An 18,851-nucleotide genomic window follows, 5' to 3' on the forward strand; every position below is an offset into this window, starting at 1 on the left:
TGTCACCCTTTATTAAATACTGAAAAAAAAGTTGTTTTGCTTCTTTTGGTGGACATAGGATCACAGAGCATCACTGATATCCCCTTTAGAACTGAAGCAACTGACCTAAGATTCTATTACACAAAGCAAAAGAAAAATTTAGTGGGTCAAAAAAATATATGCACATGTTTCTCACATTAAAATGGTTTGTGATGCTTTGAATCAATTATGCTCTAACAGGAAGATCTTTCCCCTGATAACTTACAGTTTATTGAGGATAGTATGTTCCCATCACAGTACTTTACTAGGAACAAAAATAACCAAGAGATGACCTGTGAATATGATAGCACTCAAATGCCTGCATACTCTAACATTCTTCCACAAATGCTAGAGCTAATGCTTGTCTAAATTTGAGATGGTCATATTCAAGAGGTATAATCCCAAGAAGAAGAATAGTGAGAGGAGAAAAGGGTCAGAACATTCTCCACTTCAAAGGCTGACCCTTCTGGATCACGGTGGTCCATGTCTGCTGATGCATCGCTAGCAGGAGTATCCTCAAAGAAAGGTGTCAAATAGAAAGGATAATGAAAACATCAACAGCTCCCTTCTTTGGTTTAAAACAAACAAACAAACAAAGCACCATACTTGTGAGACAAATGTATCAAACACAATACATATTTTTAGGGCGAATGGCATCTTGGAATGACGGATACATTTGCGACAACTTCATTTGCAAACTACCAGTGATGACAACAGCTTGTTAGCCTGGAAGCGTCTCCTGACTCTATCCTGGTCAGCTGCCCTCATGCACTGTGATTTTAAGATTGACTTATTTGGAGAGACCTGCTTCATCTGGAACAAGTTTTAAATAGCTTTAATGAAGGCCAAATTTATAATAAAAATTAGACCTGTGAGATATTACTAATGACCCAAAGGAAAATTTCTAAATTAAGAGCTTAAAGTTTAATAATCTTTGCACAAACATAACACCATATCTGTCAGCTACAAGATCTTGGACTAGAAATCACGTTCTCATGCTGACATGCAAAGGTATGTGCTTCCACAAGGGTACCACACAAAATGAACACATGTCACCAATTATTAAAATAAACGCTAAACACAAACCACTTGTGTTTTCCATCTGGTTTTCTATGTGGAATACAACCTGACTTATGTCATACTGCTTGTAGGTAGGAGAATAATCTTCCCAATCACTCCTCTCCTCATTGCCTATAGAATTTTCTCAAGAAGCAGCATCATCACACTATGGCGTTACTCAAAGCAGGTGCAGCGGGCAGCTTGGTGCAGGCACACTGGTTGGCTAAGAGCCCACCTATGAGGGGTCTGTTAGAATTGCAAGGTGCAGGTATGGGGTGCATGGCCAAGAGCAGCAGGAGCAGCAGCTGTGAATGGAAGGTTTGTTTTGAAGCAAGGACATTAGCAAGACCATGAATGGCAGAGGAGGCAGAGGTGCAAGTAACTAGTCACGTGGTTAAGACTGATTGCCCAGCTGTATTTAGTTTTCCCCTTCTAGCTCCAAGTGGGCAGCACTAGACACATTATACTGAGTGTCGGGCACAATGCCCTATAGAGAGGCTCAGGTACACTGCCACTTTTGGTCAGCATCAAAACACAATTACTGTATTTCCCCATATTAAACATAACCAGTAACTCACAACTTGATGGAAGCTCTTCTGAGAAGAACCACCAGTTATAAAAAGTACAAATTGGTTACAGGCTTACAATTCTAGGAAATATCAAAATTCCTTTTAGTGCTTCTCACTCATCAAATCAGTGTACCAGTTAATGTACAGTAAGTGACAACCAACATCTGCACCTCGAAGGCAGCATATCCAGGCCAGGAAAGACACGGTCTGAAGGGTGCAGATGGCATAACTGTCCCATGACACTGGCCAACTGGAGCTGGTAGAATGTGGCAGTGTGTAGCCAGGACAGTGAAGGGGGGCAGGGGACCCGATTCTGTTAATCATCAAAGAGTCGTCTGTGGTTGTGGGATCCAGAGGCTTTCTTGAGGTTCTCTGGGGCCTTTAGGAGTTGAGCATGGAGACCATCTTCCCCACTGGCAGACTGCATGCTCCCGTCCCCATGGAGATGGGGAAGGCCCAGACCACTGACCACCACTGGGCTTGCTGCGTAGTTGTCATTCTCAAGACACCAGCTGGTCTCTGGAAAGCCTGACACATTCTGCACGTGTCGGTGAGACTGCACTTCTATAGCCACCAATGGAAGACTAGACGCTGGTCCGGCAGTGCTTTCCTGTGCTGGCGGCAGGTGGTTGTACAGCAGATGCCTAAGAAGCCAGTGTCCCGGGCACTAGCCTTGTGTCTGGAAATTGAACCTGGCAGCGTTCTCCCCGGTGCTGAGATGAGTTGATCAACTGAGCTATTGGGCTGACACCATGGCCTCCATCTTATTAGGGAATTGACTACAACTGAGAGTTCTCCGTGGTCATTTTGCAAATACCAAATGAAAGATAAGAAAACATGTAAATCTAGAGAATTCCTAGCAGGAAGAAAATAGTTCAAATCAGCCAGTGAGTGGCTACATCCTTTAAGAAAACAAAGGACATAGTAATGATAAGAATGAAATAGAATTCATGTTACAACCACTCATATGTGAACATTTTTAAATAATGTCTTTGCCTTTGAAAAATGGAGAAACTAAAATAATCCAACACATGGTCATAGTAAGTCTGTAAGTCTAAAATCGTTGAGTTTAAACCCTTAATTCCCAGAAGGAAGAAGAAGGGGTACCTGTGTGGTCCATATAAGGAATGACCATAAAGTAGTAGGACTAGTTGCTTTGTGTGCAAGCCAGCATCTTTTGAAATTACAGCAGATGTGTGAGGACATGGATATATACTACTTTATATCCATTTAATTTAGAGAAAAAAATTTAATAATTGGATTTCCAAGGTAGATGTGTTTTAATACTTTTTAAGGCTAACATTCATGGCTTCCTCTTACATTTTAGCAGAGAAAAAAATACAATTTTGAAAATCTTACTTCATGTTATTCTTTGGTACAACATATAAAAACAATATTGTGTCAACAAGTGTTTGCAACTTGCTCTTGATATAAGAAATGTAAAAATTGGATTTTTAACCACCATTCCAAAGAATGAAAGGTAGCTTATCTAATGTTAGGGATGAAATGTCCCTCTTATTCAGCATCACAAATCGTCTACACATTAAAGAGTATTCTTAGCTCCTTTACCCAACCTCTTAGATGGATTAAACTGCCTTTAGACAAAATTTCAGGATTAGTTTCCTATAGGAAAAAAAACCAACAACCCCAACTTAAAATGCAATGTCTTTCATATAATACTTAAGATACCCCACTTCAAAATTTTCATTTGCTTTTTGAACCAAGGTGATATGTGTACTCTTTTTTCTATACGTAGAATATTTGAAGTGTTTGTATAATAATTAAAGTGCTTTTTCACTCTAAAGTGCTAATTAAAGTGCTTTTTCACTCTAAAGGAAAAAAACCCACATTATGCAACATTTTATTTATTTTTTTTTTGTTTTTTTTTTAATGCAACATTTTAAAGCACGGTTTTGGTGCAAAAGGTTTGTGAGGGGATATCTGAGGACTGTATACCATAAAAACAAGGCAGAAATGACCTGTTCTGGGAAGTGGTGTGGCAGTCAGCCATGGTCTTGGAAATTCTTTATAAATAGCTAGTTTCAGTTACAGGGTATGAAGGAGGGTAGGTTACAAAGGGGAGGGGAGATGAGCAGCTGCCTGCAAGTTTGAGGACTCAATGTATATTATTTAATTGCAGGACATCACGCAGAATAAACTGTAGAATCATCAGGGATGAAAAACCCAAGACCCTGAGCAGTCAAGTGAAGGCCAGGCAAACCAGAGGCAAAAGCAAAGATGGAAAACCAAAGAATACTCTGGAACTGATTCTGTATCGACTCTGAAGGCACTAGTATGCAAAAAACAGGCCCTGGTTTTTGTTTTTAAATTTAATTTTTTCAAATAGATGTTTGAATAAAGAGAATAAAATGACGGGACTTGGCAAAAATTAATTAGGTATTGTTTAGACTGCATTAAATTAGGTGCCTGAGCCTATAAAAAGAGACAATGTTATCATCATATTATCTTTTGAACAGATAGGGGAGTACTGGTCCCTACATAAAATCTTTGGACATTGAGGTCTGAGGGCCTCACTGAAGCTGGGTTGTAGTCGTTTATTAAAGCAGCAATTTAGCGGTAAAATGTATACCTGCATTTGCTTAATCAGGTAAGGTAAAAAATTTGAAGTCTTGGGCAGCCTGGGTGGCTCAGCGGTTTAGTGCCGCCTTTGGCCCAGGGTGTGATCCTGAAGGCCCAGGATCAAGTCCCACGTCAGGCTCCCTGCATGGAGCCTGCTTCTCCCTCTGCCTGTGCCTCTGCCTCTCTCTCTCTCTCTGTGTCTCTCATGAATAAATAAAATCTTAAAAAAAAAATTGAAATCTTGAAAAAATTTATATTCAAAGAGCAAAAGACAGATGAATTCTTCCTTCTCCTTAAAGACAAATGTTTGAATAGGTGGTGGTCATCAATACTGTTATTATGACCACTATTACTTCAGATGCTTGGTAAAAGTAACCACTGTTTTTTTTTTTTTTTTAAATATAAAACTGCAAGAATGTTTTCACTTTATTATTATTTTTTAAAGCAGTTTTAGGCTTAGAGAAAAGCTAAGACAGAAGTACAGATTTCCCACATATTCCCCAGCCCCGACAAATGCAGTCCTCCCCCATTATCAGGAGGATTAAAAAAAACTTAATTCAACAAAGATTCACATGCTTATAGCTCTTTGCTTGGATGGGTATTTTGTAGTCAGAAGGTAAGCAGCCACATCCTGAGGAGTTTCCTTCTGGGCCTGGGTCTCAGAAATATACCACTATACCACCAATACCTCTATTAAAAATTCAAGTTTTATGAGAATTTTTTCTATTTATTTGTTGAAATAAGAGACACGCACACATATAAAGAAGGTATTAAAAAGAAAAGTGAAAGTCCATTCCACTCCACACCTCTAGTCCTTCTCCACAAACGTAACCACTGTGAAGCTTCTATGGCCCCAGAGGGTGTTTTGTGAATATTCCAGCAATATTAAATATAAGATATGCAAAGGAGATACACGGGGTAGATCACACTATTCATGTAGTTTGCTGATTTGCTTTAAAAAAAAAAAAAAAGAACAAACCCGTAATATCTAGCTCATTCTTACTGGTTGTATGAATGGCTGTATCCAACATATGGATATATCAATCATATACATATAAGTTTCCAGATTTTTTTGCTATTATAAACAATGCTGCAATGATTATCCTCATTTTTTGGTATCCTTCCATGATGATGATGATTATATACATAAAATGTATGATAATGGAACATGCATTTAAAATTCTGATGGGGGCACTTTGCAATCCAAATGGTTTCGGCAATCTATATTCCCATTTATGAGTTAAGAGAGTACCATTCTGTTCATCCATTCCCCACAACATACATCAACATGTTTTAAGGTAACTTTAAATTCAGAAACAAAGATCACTTGTGCTCACCAAGACTAATGGCAAATATCATGCCAAAATAACAGTGAAATTTGTTATAAATAATAAGCAGTGAGGAACCAAAAAATATCAAAAGCATTAGTGAGGGTGATGGGGCAGGTTTTTGACTGAAACGTGGAGACATTTATAGTGGTTGTAAGAAGCCCTGCTTAAGCTTTCCCTTGCAAAGCTCCTATTTATTTATAAACTTGGTAGAATTTTTCTAATGTTCCTGGGTAGAAACTTTAAGCACAAGACATCTCATTTTTTCCCCTTCAACACAGCTGAGAGATGTAACAGACAGATTTAAGATATATTTAGAATAAAATCAACAGTATATGGTAAGAGACTGGATGTTGTGTTCAAGAAGAAGAAAGAGACAAGAAAGATGCCTGGGTTTCTGGGCTTAAGCACCTGGTTAGACCATTTACTAAGACAAAGAGCATAATTTGGCCATTCAGGAGCTTGGTCTCGGACATGTGTGAATTGGTAGCAGCGATGTCAACTGGCTCTGTGTGTCCAGATTTCAGAAGGTAGGTCTTAGAAGGAGAGTGAAATTAGAAAGTTATCACTTATTGGCATTTGAAGCATGAGAGTTCAGCGAGGTAGAGAACACAGAAAGAGCAGGCAAAAGAAGCCTGCAACTCAGCGCCTAGGAAAGTTAACAATGAAAAGCCCACATATGGGTCAGCTAGAGGATGATGATCCAGAAAAGGAAGTCAGAGGAAGTGGTCTATGAAGGAAGAGGAGGCTGAAGAGTGTGTGTGAAAGTGTTTCTAGACGGGGGTCACGACCAACTGCAGTTTTAGTGCACAAGAAGCTACTACTTGAAGTCGTGGATGGAAGTCAGACTAGAGGGATGCTTGGGGGCTCACTGGGTTAATTGTCTGCCTTCAGCTCAGGTCATGATCCCAGGGTCCTGGGATTGAGTCCTCTATCGGGCTCACTGCTCAGCGAGGAGCCTGCTTCTCCCTCTCCCTCTGCCGCTCCCCCTGCTTGAGGTTACAGAGTAGAGAAGGGGCAAGGGTATGAATGATGTTAACAGAAGCAATGTTTTCAAAATGTTGCCCTGAAGGGTAGGAGAGAAGGTGAGAGCTTGAGAGGTGTGGAACTTCAAGCTGGAACATACCCAAGCAAGTTCATAACTGATGAAGAGCAAGAGACAGGACGGAGGAGAAAGGGTAGGAGGGAGAATGAGCATGAAGGACTCTGAATGAGAATGCACAGGAGAGGGACAGGCAGCAGGTCCCTGGAAGGAAAGAGGATTCAGAGCACACAAAGAGAGCTTTTGTGAAGAGATACTTCTTCTATCACAACAGGAGGGTAAAGATGAGTGGGTAAAGCTAGATACCTAGATTTGGTCTGGGATGTCCAGGGATTTCCCAAAAACGGCTTTAATTTTTTCAAAGGAGGAGGAAGAAAGGCGACTTGCTGAACATGAGGGGAATGAAGGAAAAGTCAATCTGAGGCCAGTGAGGGAGGTTTGACATAATCACTGCAGACTGGGAAGAGCAATTTGGAAAGAGAAACAAAGTTATTTGTTACTGAAATGCTCCAATTAATAATGGCAACAGCTTGGGGGACAGAAGTCAGTCGGGAAACTGGCAAGTCACTCATTGGCTCTGAACTTTATCCTTCTGATCAAAGACCACACGATACAAATTTAGAACAATTTGGCAGTTCTTCCTGAAGCTCATTATACAAAGTTTTAGTGAAGAAGAGGCATAGCCCAGCAATTCCACTTCTAGCTGAACTGAAAAGAATGGAAGACAGGGGGTCTCTCTCTCTCTCTCTCTCTCTCTCTCTCTCTCTCTCTCTCTCTCTCACACACACACACACATATGCAGAGCAGCACTAATTCACAATCACCAGGAGGTGGGAACGGTCCCAATGTCCGCAAGAAATGAATGGTAAAAACTGTGGTCTGTCCACACAATGGAACGTTATTCAGCCACAAAAAAAGGAATGCAGCATGGACACCTGCTCCAACACGGATGAACCTGGAAAACACGATGCTCAGTGGAAGATGCCAGAGACAAAAGCCACACAGTAGATGGTTCCATGTATGTGAAATATCCAGAATCAGTAAATGCAGAGACTGAGTTCAGATCAGTGGCAAGCAGAACTGGGGATGGAGGTGGGGGACATGGGGATAACTACTTAAATGGATACAGGATTTTCTTTGGAGTGATGAAAATATTTTGGAACTCTGAATTGTTCACTTGAAAACAGCTAATTTTGGGTTATGCCAACTTTACCTCAATTTTAAAAAGTTAGAAGAAGAGACTAAGAAACTAGTAACTCAATAATCAAATTTTGCATTTCTCCCCCAGCCCTGGCTAGCCCTCCACCACCATAATTCCATGAATCACTAATGGTGACTTTGTCTTTCAGGAGTATGATGACTATAGTAACAGCTACATTTTATATTCCTTGTCACACTGTATCCTAGGTTTTGTTGGGATTGTTTTGGCCTGTATTTCCCCTTCTAGATGACACCCCTATATTCTAGCACCTTCTAAATGCTAATATAGAATTTTTAATAAATACGTTTTACTTAATTTTGTGTGGTATACTTAGAGTATATAAAAGAGTTATATTTTCTGAGGAAGGAGAATATCATGTCAAAGAATAAGTCAACAGAATATTCTATGGGTGAGTGCTTCTCATGGGCAGAACTAGGACTATTTCACTTTGTTGTAGGAATGTGAAGCCCAGGGTATTTTCGAATTAATGTCGGTGGTAGAACAGAAGACAAAATCTAATTATGTTGCTTTAAAGGGTATAAGAAGATTAATAAGGGAAGGTGAAGGGCAAAAGAGTAAAGAAAACCATGAAAAACTGGCAGATACTAATTTGTTTTTATCTCCACTTACTATTAATGTAAAATTCATGAAGCATTATAGAAGAGAAAAAGCACGTAAGTATTCTCACACAAGATAAAGAAGAGCAACCAAAGATTACGGACCTTGGAGTCTAATTTGACAATTATAAAATAAGGTTCTTCTTTAAATGATTCTACAAAATAGATCACAGAGAAGCCCAAAATAAAATGGTGGTCTGTCCTGTAACAGCCATGCCGTCTGCCCTGACGAAGCAAGCTTCCATTACTGACACTTCCTTTCTGGAACAAAAGCAGAGTTAGACAGTGTGCACATAAATCTACACCTCTGACATGATGAACAGCAAACAGCATTTCTGATTGGGAATTTTCGTACTATTACTTTCCACTTAAGTAAGGGAGACAAAATCAAGCTAACTAAAAAAACTACGTAAATTAGTGTTTGAAAAAGTTAGGCCTTAGGCTACATAGGAAATACCGCCTTTCTTTCCAGTGTCGGAGAGCCTACTGTATCCTTATGAAGTCTACTGGGTTGGGGGATGTGGGAAGAGGCAGGTGGTACAAACTTCAGAATTCTAAACTTGATGGGAAGGTCACAGTCTGAAATGCACCATTTACCCTCCATTAGGAATTAAAAGCAAAAATGAAGTAAAAATGAGAATGCCAACAGTCCAGGCTCACATACTATAGGTTTCCTGAATTAATCTGAGGTATGAGGTCAGGAAAACAATGTTTTCAATACTCAGCCTTGGAAATTTACAGGCACTTTGATAACTCCATGGTTGGCTGCTGCTTCTGTTACCATGGAAACAGACTGCTAAAAATGGGGCATGTTTCTTTAAACTGATCATACCTTCACACAAATTCCCTTCTCCTTTTTGTCAAAAGTTGGAATGAATTTAAAGTATGCTTCTCATGGTATGACAACGTGATGTCAAGCCAGGGGGCCCAGTAAAAATGGCAGGGATGACATTAGTCTGTGGCAGACGTACAGAAAGATATTTTACATATACGCATTTTAAAAATAGTGTTTGATTAAAAAGTGATGGAAATAAAGTACACAGTGAGGCATAAATGGAAGTATAACACAAACAACAGGCACTTCAAAAGCAAAATCATCCACTTAACTGTTTTATCACCAGCAATGTAAAGAGATTAAAACAATACTTGATTTCTTTCTTTGAGGCAATTGATTTTTAATCTGTAGAACCATGCTGGCTCCATAGCCAAACTTCTCTATTTCTTAATCTGTATGATTCCAAGAAAACATAATATTTTTCTTATTGTGGGGGCAATCAGAAGTTCTATATTCCACCACCACCACCACCACATCAGCATTTCAGCGTGCAGCTCTAGGTAGAGGTGCTGGCAGGTAGGAGTTCTCTGTTAATTCCTCTAAGATGTGAAGATGTATGTGGCATAAAAGACTGAAAAGTCTTAATGTAAAGGCCTAAGGCAGGCTCTCTGAATAAAAGGATAATTGACAATGAAACAGAAAAACTGTGGAATATTATTTATCTCCAATTTTTCTCAGAAAAGAAAGCACATGCTACTCTTTTGAGGTCACTTGATCCTGGCTCAATAGCTTGGTTTTTCTGCCACTGTGCAGATTCAGGAACGGGACTCCCACGCATTCACCTACCTAGTTACCTACGTACACATATGCATGCATAGCTATCTGCCCACCAAAACAAGAGAACTGAGAAGTGGGCTGTCCCAGTATCATAGCGACTGTACATGATGGTGCAAATGAAGGGATGAGTTGTGGTCCTTCAAGCCAATGGAGTAGGGTGGATTGGGGAGGGAGAGGCATTCTGGGAGAGACAGTGATAGAAGGAAACAGAAGAACATCCTATTTCTGGACACAGGGGTAGGGTCTCAGTCCATCGAGGGGTCTAAGTGGGTGGGGTGAGATTAGGAGGCAGCCCTGTGTCCACTTGAGACTGCATTTGAGGAAGGGGACCTAGGCAAGGGTGGTGGCCGTGGTGAAACAGTGCTATGGGTGAGAGAAATATATTTGAGGTAGAACTGATGGATCTGTGACGGGACCTGGTGACAGGTTATGAGGAGGAGGTCAGGGACAGTGTCACTGATCAAATTCCCAGCATGAGCCAATGGGTGGACAGAAGTTCCCTTAAATGTGACAGGAAACTAGAGGAGCATGTTTCATGGGGAGAAGAGGCCCAATGGAGTCGTCAGGGATGTAGGGGGCTGCACAGTTCTGGAGAGAGGGCTGGCCCGAACAGGTGTCTTCTTCCCTCGTGTGGACGCGAGCATACACACATGGGTTTCTTCTGTTCTCTCTTTTACGTGCGTGCACATTTTCACTCTATATTATCATTTAGTTTCTCACTTTTTAGGCTGCAAGCTCCTTGTATGCTGTCACGATGCTGAGTACAAACACTCAAATTCTGCAAAATCAAATCATTTCTAACAAAAAGTTATATAACTTTACCTCAAAAACAGCATGCACCCATTGTTTTTTAAAAACACTGTCTGGGAAGAGGGATCTTTTACCTTTTCCTTCATACCGGCATGTTAGTTTAATTTATTATAAAGATTATATTATACTCTTCAAATTTATTTTTAAAAAATGTTATTTTAGTGATACTGTACAACACTTGCACTTTTGTAGAACATTGACAGAAAACAAAGAATTTCTAAGAGAAATCAAAATAGATGTTACAAAATTCATGTGCTTTACTCAGAGAAGGCTTTGTAGCATTCTTTATTTCAACTGCTTATTTGTCTGTTTCTCAACCATGGCTCAATAAATGTATTTTAGCTGGGTCAACAATAGAATCAAGATCTATCACATTGTGTTACTTTGTTGCTTACCTTACAAATACGAATTAGAAGCAGCAAATCAGAAAAGGGAGAGAGGCTGGATTTTGGCAAAAATCAAACCATAAAGAACAATGCTAATAATCTAGTAATGATCTAAAGATCATTCTGTGCACTGATAAATGATTTTACATACCTTGACACAGTGCTTTAAGGCACTAATGCATCACATGTGGGGTTATTAGTTTATAACTGAATTATAAATTATATCTGAAGGGAAGAGTTCAAATTATATTCTGTTTAAGAAGGCGGGGGGGGGGGGGAGGTTAATACTCTTTAAATACTTGTTGCATAATAATGTGTCTCTGAGATGCAGGACACTGGGGGTGAGGTACAAAAATGATCCAAACAAGGATTCTATCCCCCCAAATCATCAGTCTAATAGTGAAGACAATAAAGATCTATGTATCACTACAGAAAAAGGTCAAATGCCATGAAGAAATGCAGATCAAGTTATAGGGAACATATAGGAGAGGGGAAACTATTTTTAGCTAATAGGATCAAGCGACTTTCTTTAGGAAATGGCATTGGGTTTGGGTTTTTGGCAACTTTGGACCTGCAAAGCTGGGATGAAAGGAATGTGGTGGGCAAAGGCATGGAGGAAGAAAAGCAGAGCAACACTGTCGTTCACAGAACTTTCCACACTGACGGAAGCATTTTATAATCTGTACCGTTGCATACGCCAGGCACTAAGCATGTGTACCTAATGTGATGGAGGAGCTGAATTTTAAAAATTTTATTTAAATTTACATTTAAATAGCCATATGTGGCTAACACAGTGCAGGTTGAGCACATACAAGATAATTGTCAACATTTAATAAAGTCTGAGTGCGGGCAGCCCGGGGTGGCTCAGCAGTTTAGCGCCACCTTTGGCCCAGGGCGTGATCCTGGAGACCCAGGACAGAGTCCCACGTCGGACTCTCTGCATGGAGTCTGCTTCTCCCTCTGCCTGTGTCTCTGCCTCTCTCTCTCTCCCTGTCTGTCTCTCATGAATAAATAAATAATAAAATCTTTAAAAAAATTAAAAAGTCTGAGTGCTTTGGTAAAGATATTAATTTCATCTCTTTTTCCCAGGTTGGTTTGCTCAGAAGATTTCAGACAAATGTACACCTTTTCTTAAAAAGATCTACTACAGCCATGTTCCAGCACACCACAAACTTTCACCTACTTTTCACAAACTTTAATAATAACTGTTATTTATCTGCTGGGAACAGAAGTGGGAATGTGGCCCCCACATGTCTGTAACTCTTCCCCCGCCACCCACTGGTTGAGCAACACAATGAGAAGCCCAGACTCCCCAAGCCACTTCTTAGAGGATAGGTGACTAGGGTAGCAGTCTGATCTACTCTGGACTGTGTGTTGAGCAAGAAATGTACTTTGGTTAAAACACTGAGTTTTGGGGTTGTCAGAGAAGTTAGTTTTAATCAAAGTAAAGTAATACATACCCCAGTTTTCTTTTCATCATTAGAGCATCCATTTTCCTCTTTAATTAGAACTAGCTGGTAGCATTGGTATTATGATTCATTATCTTAATAATGACTCAGATTAAACCACTTATCTAAATTAAATCACCTCAATTTATTTGATTTTCCCTCATAATTTGTAATTGTTAATTCTTCAGTTGTCAAGTTGGTGACTGTAATATCCATCTTTAGTTCTAGAACCAGAAATTAATTTTAGATTTCATCCATGTTGCACACAATTAGAAAATGTTCAAATGCTTTCATGGACAAGTCAAAAGTTGAGATTCCCCACTGCTGCTTTGACAAAGTAAACTAGTCTAAGGAGAATTCTCTGTCTTGAATTTGATCAGGAGAATTCATGATATTTATTGCTAGCCTCACCTAAAGCAGCCTAATAATTAAATTCTCCCACTACACACATGGATTGGTATTTATCATAAAGTTTACATAAGCATTAACAAAACTGTGAAGTATGGGATGACAACCACTCAGAGGCCATTTCCAACATTTTCTTCTTAAATTTTTAATTGGCATTACTAAATTTTTTTGTTAAGGTACCACAGAGACTCCTGAAGCCTATGATTATTTGGTAATAAAGTCTGCTTTTCCCCCTAATAATAATTCTGGCTGTCAACAGCAACAGAAATTCTGACATATCCTAATATAAGTAAGAAACAGAGCACCTACTTGAGAAGCAGACTGGACTTCCAACCCCTAACAGTAGACACATGTCAGAAACACCAGGGAGACCAGGCTGTGTCCATGTGGTTAGAACTAAATGGACGCAAATTTAGCCTTTCTTCACTACCTGGAAACTTAAAATCTTGATGTTTAAAAAAAATCCCAGGGGTGTTCTTTCTTTCCTTTTTTCTTTTTAAGATTTTATTTATTTATTCATGAGAGACACAGAGAGAGAGGCGGAGACACAGGCAGAGGGAGAAGCAGGCTCCATGCAGGGAGCCCGATGTGGGACTCCATCCCAGGACTCCAGCATCATGCCCTGGGCTGAAGGCAGGCACTTAAACCGCTGAGCCACCCAGGGATCCTTGTTCTTTCAAAAACAAAAACCAAAATTGCCAAAAAGGAGTGAGTGGAGGACTGAACACTACTGATGTGAAATACAGTATTTTTAGCATCCTTTAACACATGAGGCATCCCCCATCGGACACTAATAGTCACTTGTGTATTTGTCTCTTTTGACAAAAGAGTATAGGATCTAATTAGACTCTAGGGTGTTTTGGTGTTTCAATAGCTGCTGCCATATCAATCAACTTTCATGGGTCAATATAACTAATGTGTAGTCCAAGGCCTAAAAGCACATAAAGCTCAGCAGAGGACTATCCCAGCCCCAATGTTGTGCTCTATGAGTCTGCTAAGCTGACCACTGGTACACATCTCCAGGCAGTGACTGTGACACACTCAATTCCAGGAGTCCTACCTTGCACAGGAACCACACTATTTTTATGCCACTTCAAATAAAAGTGTTTTCTGTAACATTTCTCCTATTTTGTCTGTTCTGATGAAACCCAGGTCTAATTTCTCTTTCAGCGTCACTAATGTGGAGGTAACAGATCATCCTCGAGATCTATGGGGTTTTTTGTTTTTCCCTTGGCCCTATCTCTAGCAGAAAATGGGTAGAAATATAATCTATGGAGGTATATAAAGCAAAACCCTAGTCAGTACCACTGTGGTGAGATAGATCAATTTTATACAACCATTTCTGTGGAGGGTTTTAAAACATGAATGTTCTCTCGAATTTATATGACAGTAACATATATTTCTCTATGCTATAAATATATAGGGAATTTTAAAAATGAAAAAAATAGAAGGAAAAGGTAAGCAAATGCTACTTTTGCTGAAAAGGGTTGAAAAAAAGGCAAAGAAGAAGAGGGATGACAAAGTGGCATCAAATCGGGCATCTCATAAGATCAGGATGAAGTACGTGTTGCTTCTCCTACTGTACAAATGAGATTAAAGGCTCAGGACAGTGAACTTGTCTAGGGTCACAGCTCCAGAATGGTGTGCCTGGGACCCGGTCCCAAGTACATCTCACTTAAGAGCCAATCTCTTGCTCTTCTGACCATACATTATCATACAAGTATAAATGGTAGGCACGATCTCAATGGTTAGGGAAACAAGCCATATGTTATATAATCATGTCAACTCTGCTCTGCTGTGCTTCTTGGTGTTGTTTCTACCCTCCTTTTATGTTTTTAATCCTTGCTTCTGGCTCCTTATCCTACTCTGCGGTTGTGACAGCTCTATTTCTCTCCACTTTCTCAGTGTTCAAGTAGCACAGACATTGTTTCAAATGTAAGGTATGAACAGGAGCTTAACACCTGAACTTGACTTAAATGATGCATAGGTAATTTTTAACTATTTTCTTAAGTTAATGATTTAAAAACTTTAAGTTCCCTCAGTGAATCTCCAGAATGTGTCCTAAAAACTCCACTGGTATTGATTTTATAAGAATCTACAGTGAGGCTTGCTGTGCGCAAGCAGAGGCGACCCCATTGTTTGGTTCCTGGCAACGGCTATTTATACTTCATTGTGTGTCATTTGTTTTGATCTACATGTTTTTTCTACCCATACTCCAAAGTAGTTCAACTCTAAAAAGTCCAACTATTGTTTCTTCTTCTTATCTTCCAAATCTGTAACAATCTCTATCATCACGTTCTCATATTCTAAATGTCTGAGCAAAAAAGGAGCAATATCTTTGGAAGAAACTCAACCTGCTACTCAGGCAGGTAAGTCTACATTTACTCTCTGTGTCTATAAGATGAGCAAGGGCGAGTGGAAAGGTGAGGGGCAGCTGATGGCAGGAGCTGAAAGCAGATAAAACGAAAAGAGGTTACTGTGTTTTTTGTTTTCTTTTCCTACCAAGGAACCCTAGAAAATCAAATTTCAAAGTAAACAAGCATTGAGAGGGGTAACCTTCATTATCTCAGATTCAGGAAAAACTCTCTCTTTATAGATCCTGAATTTCTTAAACCACAGCCCTTGATCTTCTCCAGCTGCCACAGTAAAGCATGACTTGCACTGGTCTGGCCACACTTCACTATATGCCAGGACAGGGGACAGCAAAGCTCATACCCTTGGCCATTTTCTCAAATCAGTCAGTGAGGTACCATGCAGTGGCCACGGACAGTAACTGACAGTACACTTAAGCTGCTTTTTTGCCTTGTTAAAAGACCACAAAACCATGCAATGTGTTTTAAAAAACAAAACAAAATGATGCAATGTGCATTACAACCAATTAAACCAACCATTTAAAGATATAATTAAGAAAGCACTAGCTACCCTCCTGGTTTTAAACAATAAAACCCCTAAATGTGTCAATTGGAAAAAATTTTCCTGGAATTAGGTGTTTGTAAACCTAAAACAGTATTCTGAATGATATTGAAAAGGAAGTAGCCTTTCCTAAAGGGGTGGGGGTGCGAGCAAAAAAAATTGGAAAGTATGAGAAAATATACCAAATGAACCTGGAAAGATTTCACTGAAATGAGGACTGGCCTCCTAAGTCCCCTTCCTGTATTAATTATTGCAAAATCCCTAGAGTTCCAGCAGTTAACGAACCGTGAGAAAGAGCCACCCAGAACAGCATTAAGGTTTCATTTCAGAGAACTTAGAACATGTGAAGTACAGGAGTGAACAGAGAGCAGACACACGGCACGGTAAGCAGACACACATGCTCAGCCTGGTTAACAGGAACATGAAATTTGGCAGTTTTGCCCCTGTCCACAGACAGACTGACCTTCCTTGAGACTTTTCTGGTTGCTCCCCTCAAGGCATTCCTTTTCTTTTAATGGTTCGAAATCCCCAGCAGTTAAAATCTCTGGGAAGCCCTGTTGCTGCTTCTTGGAGCTATCGATCATGGTGAGAGCTTTCTGGAGACAGGCAGCATCAAGCAGGAGCAAAGCGCAATTTGCCGAGCAGCAGAGACCAGCGCTCCGCACACGCTGGTCGCTGGTCCCTGGGTCCTGGGTTCCTCCTCAAGATACCCCAATCACTGGGCAATTATGTCTTTGAGCAGCTGAAGGCAGCCATTCCTCTTTAGTTCCCAGCCTGACCTGCAAATACACTCCTGCTGCTGGAAGCCCTAAACTCTCTCCCACATTGGGAGGCAGAGCCCCAGAGGCACGATGCTGAAATCCCACCCCTTTTCCCAGCCAGCCCCCTTCCCCTTGCCATTCCAGCTTCCCCCGCACTGGGTACTTCCATCTGCAGTTTGATGGTCCGAATCATCTGACAAACACTGAGTCAAGCAGTTAAAAATAAATCCTGTAGTTGTTAAAAGAGAAGACTTTGCTGATACCTAAGAAGACAAATTGCTGCCTGTGGTCTCTCTCCGGCTCTCTATAAACACACCCGCAGGCTGTGGAAATACTTTCTATCAGCCAGACGAGCACATTCATTACTCATTAAGTTCTCCAGCTAAACAAACGGCAGTGTAGGGCATCAGAAGGAAGCGGGTCTTCTCGCAGCAGAGGGACCACACTGAATAAACATGCTACCAGCATAACTGCCAACAGCAGAGGCATCCAACTACCAAAGTTCTTCCGTGGTGTGCCTTTCGCTGCGTCCGGCTCTTCCTGGCAGAGCCAGGGCTCTTTGTAATAGGGAAACGTACTGCAGTTGCAGCTTTCCGCCCTCACCAATTTGGACCTGAGCAGCACTTTTCCTTTGTGCCGCTAGTCGGCTGACAGAGTTAACATCGCCATGATTGTTCTAAGGAAAAATCTCCTCCCACGTACGAAAAGCAGGCAGAGCAAGAGAGCTTCTATTTCACAGCAGATTCAACCAGCGGCCAGCCCAAGTTTAATCTCACAGGAGCTATCGGTGACAGGCACCTCTCCTGCAAGTCACAGACTGCTGTCCACTGGGTGCGAGGGATGCTGCTGGAAGGACGTCTCTAGGTACGGCACCTCCAGGCAAATGTGGAGACAAGCCTGTTTTCATATGTGTCAGATATATATCTACCCGCAGCTAGAGCCAGAAGAAGCTGATTTTTAAAAACATGGCTCAAAGTATGCTCTATTGCAAAGGGTTCCCAGAAAACCCATTAGAGGGTGTAAGAGCAGCAGATGGAATCCTCTTCCATGAGGGATAACATTTTGTCTACTTTTTAAGAGCCCACATCCAGCAGAGTGCCTGGAATATTAGTTTTCAATAAATACTTGTTGCATGATTGAGCGAATGAATTAAAGAAGGGGAAGCCGCATTGGGAAAACTTGTTTTCATTATGCTCAAAATTCTACAGAAGTCCTCAATCAATGCCCAGTAGTCACTAATTTTAGATGAAATGTTCTCTAAAGGAAGCACATTTTCTCTTCAAAAGAAAATATACACATACATCTTGAATGTGCATCTGACATGCCTTCTAAGGGATAAAGACAGGTCACGTTTTCAAAGCCAGGAAACCAAGTATTGCCTTCACCACTGAGACACAGATGGGGGCTGGATGAAGATTCTGTCCTTTGTCCCTGGTTCCGGCGCTGGTGTGCACTAAACCCGGACTGTTCTAGAAAGATAGTTATCTACTCTTCTCCAGCGTCTCCTGAGAATGGGATTACACAACACATGACATGGCTCTTGTCAACTGAAATTCCTTCTGAAGCAATGTAAGCCCAGGGCTGGGAGTCCACACGCCCGCAGGAACAAACAATGCTGAGCTTATCACACGTCTCGAAAATGCGCTCCAATGCTCTGCTACTATTTCTGATCCTGAGGCCTCTGTTCTACACTGTTTCTGTGTCTTTAAAGGAGCAGGCAAAGTAACCACAGCTTTTTGAGAACATTCTTTAGGTCAGTGACCTCTTTAGCAGTTTGGTGAAGTTTATCTCATTTCACCCCAAGAGCCCCTTCTGACCTATGATTATTGGCACATTATAGCCATTTTACAGACCAGGACCAAAGTCACCACGCTTCTATATGGGAGGTTTGGAGCTTAACCAGTCTTAGTTCTCCGGAGCCCAAGTCGTTCTCCTACTGCACTGCAATACTTGCTGTCTTCTAGAATATGCTCCATCTCTAGGCTTTAGTTTGATCTTGGGACAGGTTTTAACAGCGGAGGCCACAAATTTTATGGCATCCTAGTAATTGTACTCGTGGGGAGGGAGAAGGAAAGCTGGCCAACCATCCTAAAATGCTT

At 40.7% G+C, this 18,851-nt stretch overlaps 1 protein-coding gene across 11 annotated transcripts in view; it reads right to left on the reverse strand.

Annotated features, from left to right (window-relative positions):
• The window catches only part of MRTFB (myocardin related transcription factor B), a 253,324-nt gene that overhangs the window by 60,865 nt on the left and 173,608 nt on the right, over window positions 1-18,851 (reverse strand). Inside the window, exon 1 of one of the 11 annotated variants that reach the window (XM_041750784.1) lies at window positions 16,455-16,856. The exons of the other annotated variants lie outside the window; for them this stretch is intronic. Coding sequence (XP_041606718.1) covers window positions 16,455-16,575 — 121 coding nt within the window. The 5' untranslated portion in view covers window positions 16,576-16,856. Of the gene's footprint in view, window positions 1-16,454; window positions 16,857-18,851 lie in introns of those variants that run through there. 11 annotated transcript variants of the gene reach the window in all.

Source organism: Vulpes lagopus, chromosome 3, assembly GCF_018345385.1.
Source record: "Vulpes lagopus strain Blue_001 chromosome 3, ASM1834538v1, whole genome shotgun sequence".
Taxonomy (NCBI): domain Eukaryota; kingdom Metazoa; phylum Chordata; class Mammalia; order Carnivora; family Canidae; genus Vulpes; species Vulpes lagopus.